The sequence below is a fragment of the Podarcis vaucheri genome (genome assembly GCF_965113315.1).
Source record: "Podarcis vaucheri genome assembly, chromosome: 3".
NCBI lineage: Eukaryota > Metazoa > Chordata > Lepidosauria > Squamata > Lacertidae > Podarcis > Podarcis vaucheri.
This window is the reverse complement of record NC_138761.1, coordinates 81,864,967-81,877,158: the sequence shown is the minus strand read 5'-3', so window position 1 is coordinate 81,877,158 and position 12,192 is coordinate 81,864,967. Positions and strand designations below refer to the sequence as shown.

The 12,192-nt window shown below is 39.6% G+C and overlaps 1 protein-coding gene across 2 annotated transcripts in view; it reads right to left on the bottom strand.

The window, feature by feature from the left end:
• Window positions 1-12,192, bottom strand: part of MDN1 (midasin AAA ATPase 1) — a 91,456-nt gene that overhangs the window by 71,934 nt on the left and 7,330 nt on the right. The window contains exons 6-19 of one of the 2 annotated variants that reach the window (XM_082216995.1): window positions 10,500-10,715; window positions 9,815-9,946; window positions 9,050-9,153; window positions 8,225-8,339; window positions 7,218-7,408; window positions 6,854-6,935; window positions 6,294-6,389; window positions 5,112-5,224; window positions 4,665-4,813; window positions 4,511-4,571; window positions 3,554-3,759; window positions 2,188-2,291; window positions 1,391-1,535; window positions 881-977 (exon numbers count right to left, since the gene is read on the bottom strand). In XM_082216995.1, coding sequence (XP_082073121.1) covers window positions 881-977; window positions 1,391-1,535; window positions 2,188-2,291; window positions 3,554-3,759; window positions 4,511-4,571; window positions 4,665-4,813; window positions 5,112-5,224; window positions 6,294-6,389; window positions 6,854-6,935; window positions 7,218-7,408; window positions 8,225-8,339; window positions 9,050-9,153; window positions 9,815-9,946; window positions 10,500-10,715 — 1,811 coding nt within the window. The remainder of the gene's footprint in view (window positions 1-880; window positions 978-1,390; window positions 1,536-2,187; window positions 2,292-3,553; window positions 3,760-4,510; window positions 4,572-4,664; window positions 4,814-5,111; window positions 5,225-6,293; window positions 6,390-6,853; window positions 6,936-7,217; window positions 7,409-8,224; window positions 8,340-9,049; window positions 9,154-9,814; window positions 9,947-10,499; window positions 10,716-12,192) is intronic. The other variant, XM_082216996.1, reaches the window with a different exon arrangement.

Genomic DNA, 12,192 nt, shown 5'->3' with positions numbered 1-12,192 from the left:
AAAAATTAAAACATGAAAAAATATTTAAATTGCACTTCTATTGGCTTATCTGAGCATTAGTTGTTTCTGGAAAAATGCAGACCTTTTAACATAGGCAAATTTTGGAATCCTTTCATCTGCTATACACTCAAACCTAGGGTATTGGGTTTTCTACGATACTGCCGCTGAATTATTTTGAGCTCTGCAGGGGCAGTGATAACACCATGCATTTGTCACTGATGTCACACTGTTTGTAAGTCAAAACCTGTTGAGCAATTCAGTGGGGAAATGAAAGTGCAACTGTAGAATTTAGTGCTTAATGAACACTTGACAAGCTACCATCAGCTCCTGCTTGCCTAGCTAATTTGGACTGCATGGGCTATGAAAGATCAAAGTGAGCATAAAATCCACCCATATACCCAACCAGCCTTTTATCCAGCTGTTTTGTAGCTAACATGTAATGCTGACAATCAGAAGATGGCCAACAGAGCAATGTAGATCATTTCCCTTTTATTTTTCCCATGAGACCACTATATATGTCTAGTATTCAACTCTGAATCTGATGACATAAAGGACACTTGAAGACAACGGCAGCCCTCAAAGAGAATGTGCAACGTCTATTATTCCGGAGATTGGCAGCAAAAGGTATTTTGCAACATAGCAGCTCACCAGCATGCTTCAGCTATAGCAGGGATGAGGATGGGGAGTTAAGAGTCTTAATACAAACTGGCTGGCCATAAGTCCCTCATATCCCTAAGCTACTGCATGCCAATCAGAGATGTATGCAACACAGACCAAAAGAAGTACAACAGTCTAGGCTACTGCAAGCCAAACACCTCAAGAGCTACAAGTTGTTCTCAGCTTTAAAATGGTTTTGTAAAAATGTACGTTCTGTATCTACCTGTTCCGTATTCCTGGAGGGAGGTTTCTTTTGCCAACATCAGTAGCTGGGTTCATGCAGGCAAACAAACGAAAATTTGAATGACGTACCAGGGGCTCTACAAGGAAAAAAATGCACAACCAACAAATTACAGTGCTGTTTGGCCTCATAAAGTTTACAAGATATAGTGCAAAGAAATTAACTAGGCTCTATGAGCATCAGAAATAAAGGGCTTGGATATTTAGAGATCATCACCTCCTTTATGAATAATATAATCTTTTTTACAATTCCTCGTAATGGTGATTATATTGGGGATTATATACTCAAATTTCTTGAGTTTATTTCATTTACATTCCCAATAATTTGCTTTTGGGTCTGTCACATCTTTATACGCTCATCTATGGGTCAATGAACTTAGATGACTTGAAACTATTAATTTCAACCTCTCATTTTTTTAAAAAAAAAGGGAATTGAAAAAATACACCACTGCAGATCAGGAAAACTTACTGCAACAAAAAACAAAAACAATACCTGTGTCTCCTCTATCCAGCAATATCAGTGAACCAGATAATCCTTCAAGTAAACCACTCAGACACTCTAAAGTTTCTGCTGCTGCCAAATTGATCTCATCTAGTAGAATCCATTCTCCTTTTTTCACTGCTTGTGCCAAGGTGCCCTAAAAAAAAAGACAAAATGACTCAAAATTAGCATTTGATAGGCATCTGGTGCTGCCCTCTATTTGGACTATGTTTTGAAAACTGCATTTATAGTCAGAGGGACCAGATAATTCCCCAGTGGTATAAGCAGAATTCCATCTTTTACATTGTTTTTAAGCAAGTTGGTGGGGTGGAAGCTCCTCATTTAATTAACTGCTTTTACCCTATAACTGTTAAATATCTGCAAACCCCTCTAAAGTGTTTCTAGTTGTACCTACTTTTTTTACCTAGCACCAAACCCTTTGCAACATTAACTTTTTTCCTCAATGAGGACTCATTCTTCCTGGCTTGCAAAGGAAATCTATTTCTCCTTCATTTTCAGCCAAGACTAAGGGGAGTAAAGGTGCTCATCACACAAGGACATTAAGTGAAACCTGGCTAGCCTGAAATCAAATGACCGCCTCCACAGGCAAAAAACCCAGAAACTGTGTGTGTGATCCACATCACACATTTGAAAGCACACTGCTTCCTCCAAAGAAACCTGGGGACTGCAATTTGCCCCTCACAGAACTGTAATTCCCAGAACCTTTAACAAACTGCAACTTTATTTTAATAAAGTAACTTTAATATGCATCTCATGGACAAATATGCTCTTATGCACAAAAGGACTACCTCTACAAATGCAAAAACTAGAGCATTTTCTGTCATCTTCATCTGTTGTTTTGCATGGTCTAAGCGGATACCAAGTTCTTCCCACTTTTCCTTCAATGGTGAGCCTACAAAAAAAAGGCAAGCTATAGTAAACGTAGGAGAAGATAAAAACATTCAAATTCATGAAATCACATAATAGAATTTGTCATAGTGCAAAACAACTCTGAATATAACATAAGCTGCTCCGAAGAGAATAGCGTAAACTGAGGTGGAAGTCCAGTCAATCCAACAATCACCTTTAGACCAGTGATTTTATGCAATTTCAATCCTACTTGCAGAACAGGGACATTAAAATGAATGAACTGAATGAGTTGGAATTCAATGGACTGGGTAATGTTTGAGGTCAAGTAATGCTCCAGTCATTTGTAATGCATATGCAATCACCTCCTCTGTTTAAGCAAAATAATGCTCACAAATCTGTTATCTTTATTGAACTCATCTGGATTCAGCCTTAGGAGGCTAGTTACTTAAACTGTATCTCTTTCCACTTCAGAGCAGTATTTTATATTTATCTTTATTTATTTATTAAATTTCTGTACTGCCTGTCAACTGAGGACCACAGGATAGTTTACAATATGAAAACACAAAAATACATAACATAGTAACAAACAAAACAATAAGCTTCCCCCCTTTCGCTTTCCCCTTTAAAATGCAGTCAAGCTTATATTATTATTATTATTATTAGGCTGGGATAACGTTTGTACAACTTTAACAAGACCTTCACCTCTTCAGTCAAAGATGATGTGTGAGAATGTTAAATTCTTTCTGTCCTTTTATCTGACTATTCATTGAATAGTTCAGGACGGCTTAACTGTAACTCCCAAGCATCTCCCACCCAAGTCACTGATCAGATCCACACCCACTAAGCTTCAGGAATGATATTGGATCATGTATCAGAAAATGCTATTTTCTACTGCAGAAAAGTTGCTTTTTTTCCTCTACTGCTGATCTCTCCATATTTGAATTCTAAAGAAAAATCACACCTAGTACAGTGGTACCTCTGGTTATGAACTTAATTCGTTCCAGAGATCCGTTCTACCTGAAACCATTCTTAACCTGAAGTACCACTTTAGCTAATGGGGCCTCCCGCCGCCACGCGATTTCTGTTCTCATCCTGAGGTAAAGTTCTCAACCCGAGGTACTACTTGCGGGTTAGCGGAGTCTGTAACCCGAGGTACACTGTATCTCCCGTGCCAAATGCACACTGAAGCACAGTCCACCCAACTTTAAGAATGCAAGTTCTGCTTAAATCTCTCGTTTTATTTATTTGATTTCTACCCTGCCCGTCCTCAAACAGAAGCCCATTTTAAGAACTTGGAAGTCTTACCATTTTCTTTAGCTTCCTTATTAATGGCAGATTTGTGTACATGCTGCATCAGCTTGAGAAGATCATGCCAGCGCTTCTGTCTGTAACATGTCTGGATGTGCCCCAAGAAAGTCTGGTTTTGTTTCCTGGAGAACGTCTGTGCAAAAAGCTCCTCAAAAGACTCTCGCAATGGCAACCAAATCAGTTTGTCATCCACTGGCTTATAGCTGTAAATTGGGCAAACAGTAACGTGTTAATTGAAAACTCTGGCAGCGACATGTGGCAAGATCAGGCTCAGTAGATCGGACAAGGTGAAAATCAAACCAGCCTCAGTGGATCTGATAACAGATAAAAGGTGAATCTGGTGGCCCCCGCACACCCTTACTAAACAGATGACTTGAACGTGTTTAAAATTAGAGACCAGCTGAAACATATAAGAGAACTTACCCTTTTTATCAGGTACACAAAATGTCAAAAATTTCATCCCACAGCTACATGGCACCACTCATTCCAACATCTCTCCCTGCCCCAAGACTGAACATTCCTTTTTCCTTGTTCTACTTCCTCGTACTTTTAAAGATCTGTTTGCCATCCCACTAAAAGCAGCGGTATATCTGCTTCTGCCTAGTATAAAGTGCCTATCTAGAGAAACACACATGGCAGCAACTCACAACGCATAACACTAAATAGTAGGGGAGGGGGGGTCAGTTAATGAGTCAGATCAGAGTGAGTAGGGGTTCCCCTGCACCGAGTCAAAGCACAATGTCATTACCCCATCTGTGGAATCCCACACCCCATTTCATGTTGCTCTGTGTACTTTTCTCTGTGCCATATGGTTCTCTATTTTCGAATGCAGTAACTCTTATGAATGGGGTTCATGCACACTTCTACTAAATACAAGATCTGCAGTCACGGGTGAAAAAAATGATTTGTTGATGCAGCTCCCAAAAGCAATTTGCAGAATTATTAGACACTCACCCCCCTAGGAGATCTGCAGTATCACTCTGCTGATTCATGTTGATAACCCTCAATCGGTGCCCTTGAAGAAATAAAACACAGAAAACATACTGAAGCACTTCTCAAACCTTTTCTAGAATCCTGGTCAAAGTCCCCGTATTATACTACATTTTACCTGTAATGTGGGCCAGGTATTGAACAGTAGATGTTTTGCCTGTCCCCGTTTCACCCACCAATAACACAGGCTCTCCTTTATCGACACACACAGCCAGCTGTTCAATTAATATGGATGATGGACGTGTGGGAGCAAAGGTCTGCTTTTTTCTGCCAATACATGAAAGGGTAAAATCTTCTGTTAGCAATACTCTAATGCTATGTGCCATGCATCTCCAAATGCATTTGATTCACTAATTCTACAAATATAATCTCTCACTATTACCAGGTTTCAAAAGAACACCTAAATGAGACATCATTAAAAATGCTGGCACGGAATTTTAAAGTTAGAAGCACATTTAAAAAGTGCACTATTGTACACCAACCTGTAAGCCATCTGGTTGAAGGGTGGCTTAGTAATTTTAAAATATAAACAAACAAACAAACAAACAAACAAACGCATCAATACCTTTGCGCAAGAAGCGCATGAATTTGCTTCCGTAAGAGCTGGACTCTTCCCACAGAGACCTCTTGCTCCCTTATTGCAATTTCTGGTTTGTAAAGTTGACAGTAGTATTCAGTCTAGAGTAAATAAATAAAGGGCATACATACTGAACTCAGCTTACTAAAAAGAAACACCTGATGTAGTCCTTTGCCATATGCAGTTGTGCAATACACAATGTACCTCGGGTTAAGTACTTAATTCGTTCCGGAGGTCTGTTCTTAACCTGAAACTGTTCTTATCCTGAAGCACCACTTTAGCTAATGGGGCCTCCTGCTGCTGCCGCGCCGCCTGAGTACGATTTCTGTTCTCATCCTGAAGCAAAGTTCTTAACCCGAAGTACTATTTCTGGGTTAGCGGAGTCTGTAACCTGAAGCGTATGTAACCCGAGGTACAACTGAAAGTTAAGACACAAGTCCAGTTTGCACATCACAGTAAGGCATAGTAAATAGTTTATTGTGAATGTGCCTTTCTGGGTTGTATGTTTCCCCCCCTCTCCTCATGATAGCAGGGAGCAGGCAGACCACAGTCCCTGCTTAGCATTATGTCTAAACCAGAGGCCATCGTTTGCTTTGCTTCAAACCATGATCAGCAAATCAAGAACAACCTTAGCTACAGTAATTTGCCAGGAACAAAACAAACTATGACCCCTCATTTGAGTGTAGCACTTGCTTCCGCCAAGTGTGAGTGGACAGGATTCAAATGACCAAGATCACCATGGTTACAGTGAACTATTAACAATGGTGATGTGAGAACAAGGCCATTGGGCTGTATTCAGGGGTTACATGAACAGAAGTCAGCTCATGCAACCAAACTTTCTCTTTCACTCCTCCTCCCTGCAACCACTTTTTCCCTCCAAAGGGTTGGGCGCCTCCTAGTGAAGCCTATGGTTGCAGGAGGGGAGCTGCTGCCTCAAATCAGGCAATGGAATCTTGCACCAGTGGCGATGTGCATGATCCCTACACCGAATTTCAGCCATGTTACATGTGGCTTTCTTCTTTCAGAAGAAAAACAAGAGTGGACACTATCCAGTTATATCATTTAATTATTTCTTGGCAGTAAAGGGGAAATGAAACTATTTTTTCCCCTCCATGACAAAAGGGGTATTTATTACACAATGCAGTACGTGTGTGAACTCTTCCAGTCTACCTTATGCTTGGAAATGTTCAGTTGGCTTCCAATGATTTCTGCCATCTTCAGTCTACTTTCTTGCTTGGACAGCATAGCTGTGAAACAATCCAATGCCTGTCAAAATAGCATGGCAGGAGGGAGAGACAGACAGAGAGAGAGAGAAAGTTCAAGTTAATTTGATATTTAATCAGAGATTCTACTTTTCTTCCATACCTGAGTTCACTGTAGTCAAAATATACAACTGAACTTCATGCAATGTATCACTAGTATGCCTCCACGAGGAAAACGAGAACAAGCCAATTCAGACATTTCAGCTCTCTTCATAATGGAATTCCTGGTGTAACAGCTGTGGGACCTGGCATGTCACCAACAACAGCTGCCTCTTCCTAGTGGGATTTATGCAACCATTCCTGTGAATCACCCATTGTGAAGCAGCAGGTCTAGTTAGATTGACCCTCAAGGAAAATTTCCAACACCAGAACCAGCCCCCTGTTCATATTCCAAATGCAACCTGGTTTTTACATTTTAAGGAATAGGTCAACATCACTCTAAAAAACAGGGAACAGTTTGACACGTACCTCATGAAAAATATTCAATGCAGTAGAGGAAGAAGAACTATCAAAGTTGTAAGCGATCCTGTTGCACCAATTCAGCAAGTCCCTAACACAAGAAAAGAAGTGATGTGAAGCAGCTCAACAGTAGTCCTTCATTTAACTTTCCTCAGCTGCACACTGCTAAAAGCGCTAGTCTTGCTTCATTAATTGCATGGCTATTTTTTTAAGCGCCAACTCACCACATTTTCATTCAATTAAGGCTTTCTCACTAGGAATTTCAATTAAGACCAGAGCAAATGGCCTCCAACACACTAGAGAGCAGTAGTCCAAAGATAATTTGCCTCCCCCAAACTCTAATATCCATCAGCTTAATTGCATATTAAAATACCTCAGAGATAACTCTCTGCCTTCTAAGCTCAGGCTTTTTTTGTTTTCGGTTAAGTGTGATGCGTCTTCCATTATGTTCTCATCGTCTGCGATACGGCTTTGCAATAGATGTTTATCACCAGTAAGCTCAACATAAATTTCTAACAAGCGATCAATTACTACAGCAAGTTTAGGATACCTCCTCTGAAGAATCTGAAAAACAAAATAACATTAGCTAAAGTAAATATTTTACAGTGTTCCAAGGACTATATAACTCATTGAGTTTTGTCTATGCAGACAATGGTCTTAAAATCCAGAGATTTGATACATTTACAGTCTGCACAATTTCCTGGACTGGTCCCATGGGGTAGTGCCTACCATCAAATTTTACTTTGAAATTCTCTTAAAGGAAAATTTCTTTGCATGACAATTACACTGTAAAATACAGTAATGCTCTTAATTTATCTTAGGCTTCATTTGCTAGATAGAAATGTCAGTCAGTAAGATGAACCCGGTGGACTGGGCAAATGGCCCATCTAGTCCAGGTTTTTTGTTCTCACTGTGGTCAACAAGATGCATATGGGAAACCTGCAGGCTATACTACGCTGAGGAAATGGCAATAACAATTTAAGATGATTTCATATGAAGTCATGGCTGGACAGTTGGGTTAAGTCAATCCAGCAACGTCAATCTCTTGCAGAAGCACAAAGCAAGCAAGCATTCCATTATGGAATGGATACAAACTTCTTTTATGTCAAGGATTGTGTTTGGACATCATGCTAAACTATGGTTTGGTGAGATTTAAATAAGACTAACTCCCTCCCAGTTTTTTGGCTCGGACAACACAAGAAACCATGGTTAACCAAACACAGATGCTTCTAAACTTTTCCTCACAGCCATGTGGGGAAAAGGGAACGGACACAGTTTCAACCTCTTCTACAAAAATCAGGACTACTTTCATTTGTTTTTAAATGAAAACTCTTTGACATCAGTTCACAAAGTAAGAGTTCTCTTTCTGATACCATTTACCTCTCTGATTTCAACTTTAGGCATATTATTCAGCTTAATTTTTGTCCAGTATTTATCTAGAAGAGCAGCATGGCTGTTTTGCTGTTTGTACCAACCACCACCATAACTGAAGAGTCTAGATTAAAAATCAAAGAACAAGTTAATTGAAGCATTACAAGTATTATAGTGCAGAACAGAATAAGTTCAAGGGTTCTGTAAGGCTCCTTCACTGCAGCTCTACAACCAGCTAAGGGAATCAAAGTCCCAACATCATCAATACAAGAAACATGAATTCACCATCTACAATTGTCCAATTGTCATTCTTCCACTTTACAGTCTTTAAATAATGAAATGCTAAGTAATTGCTTATAGGGCAGCTGTATCCCACAGGCTAAGCAAAACGACAAAAAGCATGTTCTATGTGCAAAGCACTTCATACATGTATAATGTCAATAAGCGTAAAGACAGGACGTTATTATCTGCATATTACAGATTAAGGCCAAGTGATGATGTTTCCCTATGGCTGCTTGGTAACTTCTCTTATCAAGCTTAGTTTTCACTTATATTCCAGGGGAAAGAGTTGTATTAGGTTTCAAAATAATCTCACGCTCCTAGCTAACATTTTCCAGGAGATGATTTTCTATTTCTTAATATGGAAAATTGCAAAAGAAATAGCAAAGGACTGCTCAGATACTTATAATTCAAAAATCATGTCACCTTTATATATGCACACAATTTAAATTCTGGATCCCCCCCATTCCTATATTTATGACTACTGTCTCGTCACTGCCAAAAGGATTCATGTGCTAAGAGTTTTCCTTGTGTTAACAAAGCTACACAGTCTACCTTCTCGTTGCAAAAAGATGGAACCCAGGAGCTACTTTTATACAGTCACTTCGCCCAGGAATCAACAGTTCTCCATTTTCCAGAAGAGGAATCAATACAGAGATCTAAGGAATAAGGAAAAAAAAACCACAGAATACAATTTCAATGACCAGGATGTAGAGAACCACAGGAAGAATCCCACCTTAACTCATTGAACCCTTCCCAAAATTGCTTTTGGGCAGGACATACATAGAATGTGGTGCTATAGCAGTAGAAAAAAAATAAAAAATCTAAGGAAGCTTCATTGTAATGCCATGTTCTCACGCATGAGGCTATCTTGATGCCCCACCTTATATCAATGACAACAACCAAAAAGACTTAACAGCAGTCAGACAGTGCATGAAACAATGTGTTTCACCTCTGCTGGTGACCAAATATGTTACAAGAAATGTTAGAAATCTCATTCCCAATAAGCAGCCTTTTACATATACATTCCAGTTCTATATTGTGGGAGGTGGGTGTATAAGAGAACCAGTGAATAGCAGATACAGACAGGATCCATTCAGTAGTTTGTAACAAGTGTCCCCAAAAATTACTGCCCACGAAGAAGAAAATACACTGGGAATTGAGAACCATGATAACTTTTTGGGGAGAACTTTTGCTTTCTTTTATCCAGTGCCCTTAAGTTTCCTTTGCTTTGGTTAAAAAACATGACTTCCAAAAAAGATACCTGTGCCTCTCACCCCAGGTATTTATGGACTACCTCTAGAAAGCACAGCTACATACCACATCCAGAGGAGCATAATCAATATCCTCCAAGAGTATCCAGTGCCCTTTGCTGACTGCTTGGGTCAGGGTCCCAGGTTGCCACACAAACTCCCCTGGTACATCTGTACAACGATACATGCCCAGTAAGGTCTACAAAGAAGAAAAAGCAAGCAAGATTTTAAAATAATGTCTATATAACTTTACAAAGTATCTTCAAATATTTACTGAACGATAAGGTTTCTGAGGTATGTATTTATTTCTATTTGCTTTCTTCAATACTGGGTACGCTACCAAATATAAATATTGCCAGATATAGCTTCAGCAGCTATGATAAGCTCAGTGGGAACAAGCACTGCCAAATCATTCTTGCTGTGCCCTCTCTTAGTATGAGAGGGAGCAAAAATCATGATTTTGGATTACTGTGGTGTCTGAGCCAGTGAGATAACCCTCACCAAACAACCCATGACCTAAAGCAAAGCCCCAATAGTGGCTGCTTCAGGCATCCCAATAATCTATAGTCTTGCTCATGTTTTACTAGGGAAGGAATGCAGCAAGAGGGATTTCTGAAGTGTGCACATTGCTAATTCCATAGTAAGACATGGTTTTTGGCTTATCATTACATCTGAACGCAGCCAGTTTCTGCAAGGCAATTAACTTTGTAATAAAAAACTGCAAGTGAAAACTAAAATGCCTTTTCCATTACCTTACTATCAGTCTGATCTCCTAGCTGGACTTTTAGAATGTGAGGTGGCTTTATCCTTCCCGTAACAGCTGCCAAGTATTCAACAAGATACGTTTTGCCACAACCTACTGGTCCTTCGAGTAACACTGCATTTTGTGAAGCTACAGCCATAGCGAGATTTTGAAGATTTGTGCAGGAAGATTTCACCAACACAAATTGGTTCAGGATGGTCTCCTGCTGAGACAAGAGAAGGCAATGCTTTCAACTGATAATACTGGGTGAAAGTACTATGGAGAAATGTGAAATACAAGTTACAAATTTGCTAAGCTACCATTTTTTACGCATCCCAGAGCCACACACACCCATGTCCCCATTCCACCCCCATTTTTAAAGGGGGATTTAAACCCTTGCACTTTCTTCCTCCCACCAAACTTAAGTGTTCCACTTACTCTACTCCAAGGTGCCATTTACTGCAATAGTACCTTCAGGAACAAATAGCAGCTTCAGGGGGATGAGATAAATATGGACCAATCACCCCACTCTGAAGCTGCTGTTTTAACCAGAAGAGGGACAATGGCCATGTTTAATGAAGAAGAAGAAGAAGAGTTTGGATTTGATATCCCGCCTTTCACTCCCGTTAAGGAGTCTCAAAGCGGCTCACATTCTCCTTTCCCTTCCTCCCCCACAACAAGTTAATGTATCATTTTATTATTGTTATTTCGAAGATACAGCTTACTTTAGCATATGCTCAAAATTGTGATTCATCTTAAATACATATACAGTACACCGGCCCAAACCAGGCAATTGCACCACACACACTAAGGAATCTTCAGTAAAAAAAAAGCAAAACCCAACAGGCTATTTTGTGAAACTCATAGATGGTCATTTTTCCTATATTATTAGTAAGACTAATAGTGACACTTTTAAAATCTTTCTACTTTGTAGAGAGCCATTCTTGTATGATTTTAGCTGTGCCTATTAAGTCTCTAGAACATAATTTTATTCAACTTATGTTCAGAATTTCACTTATGTTTGAAGTTGTGTTCTTCATATGTTTCTATGTATGAAATTGCCCTATGTTGAGACATCAGAATACATGGAGTGCCAGCTGCATACCTGGAGTGACAGAAAGTAAGGCATTTCGCTCCACGTATTACACACTATTGTCAGATCACAGTGATATCTCTGCCTTAGGATCTAGCAGAGATTCTCACCAGTCAGAAAGGTACAAGGTGATTTTCACCAACACTCAGAATCCTTCTGAAGCAGACTGTTTGGTAACAAAGAGAGCTGTATGGAAAGAACTGTCTTATCCCCTTTGGCATACTTCATACAGATAAATGAGACCATGATTTCTATGTTACTTAACACCCAAGCCTGTGGATATCAAAAAGGGAGGAGAAAACACACACACACACAGAGGCATGGATCAGGAATGGGACCGGAGATTTCAAAGGCTCTTGCTCTTAAACTGTAAAGTGTATTCCATCTATAAAGGGAAGGATACTATTTTGCAGAAACTTTTACACAAAACATGTTTGTTTGTTTTTGCCTTAAAACTGAAGGACAGGATTTTAATCAATGCTTAAATGCATCAAAGTAGCACTACGTACAAATCTTGAGGGAAACGAAGGCCCAGGATTCCTCTCTTTTCAGAGAGTAATCTCCTAGAGCTGGGGTAGGCAAAAGGTAGATCAAGATCAGTGCCAAAGAA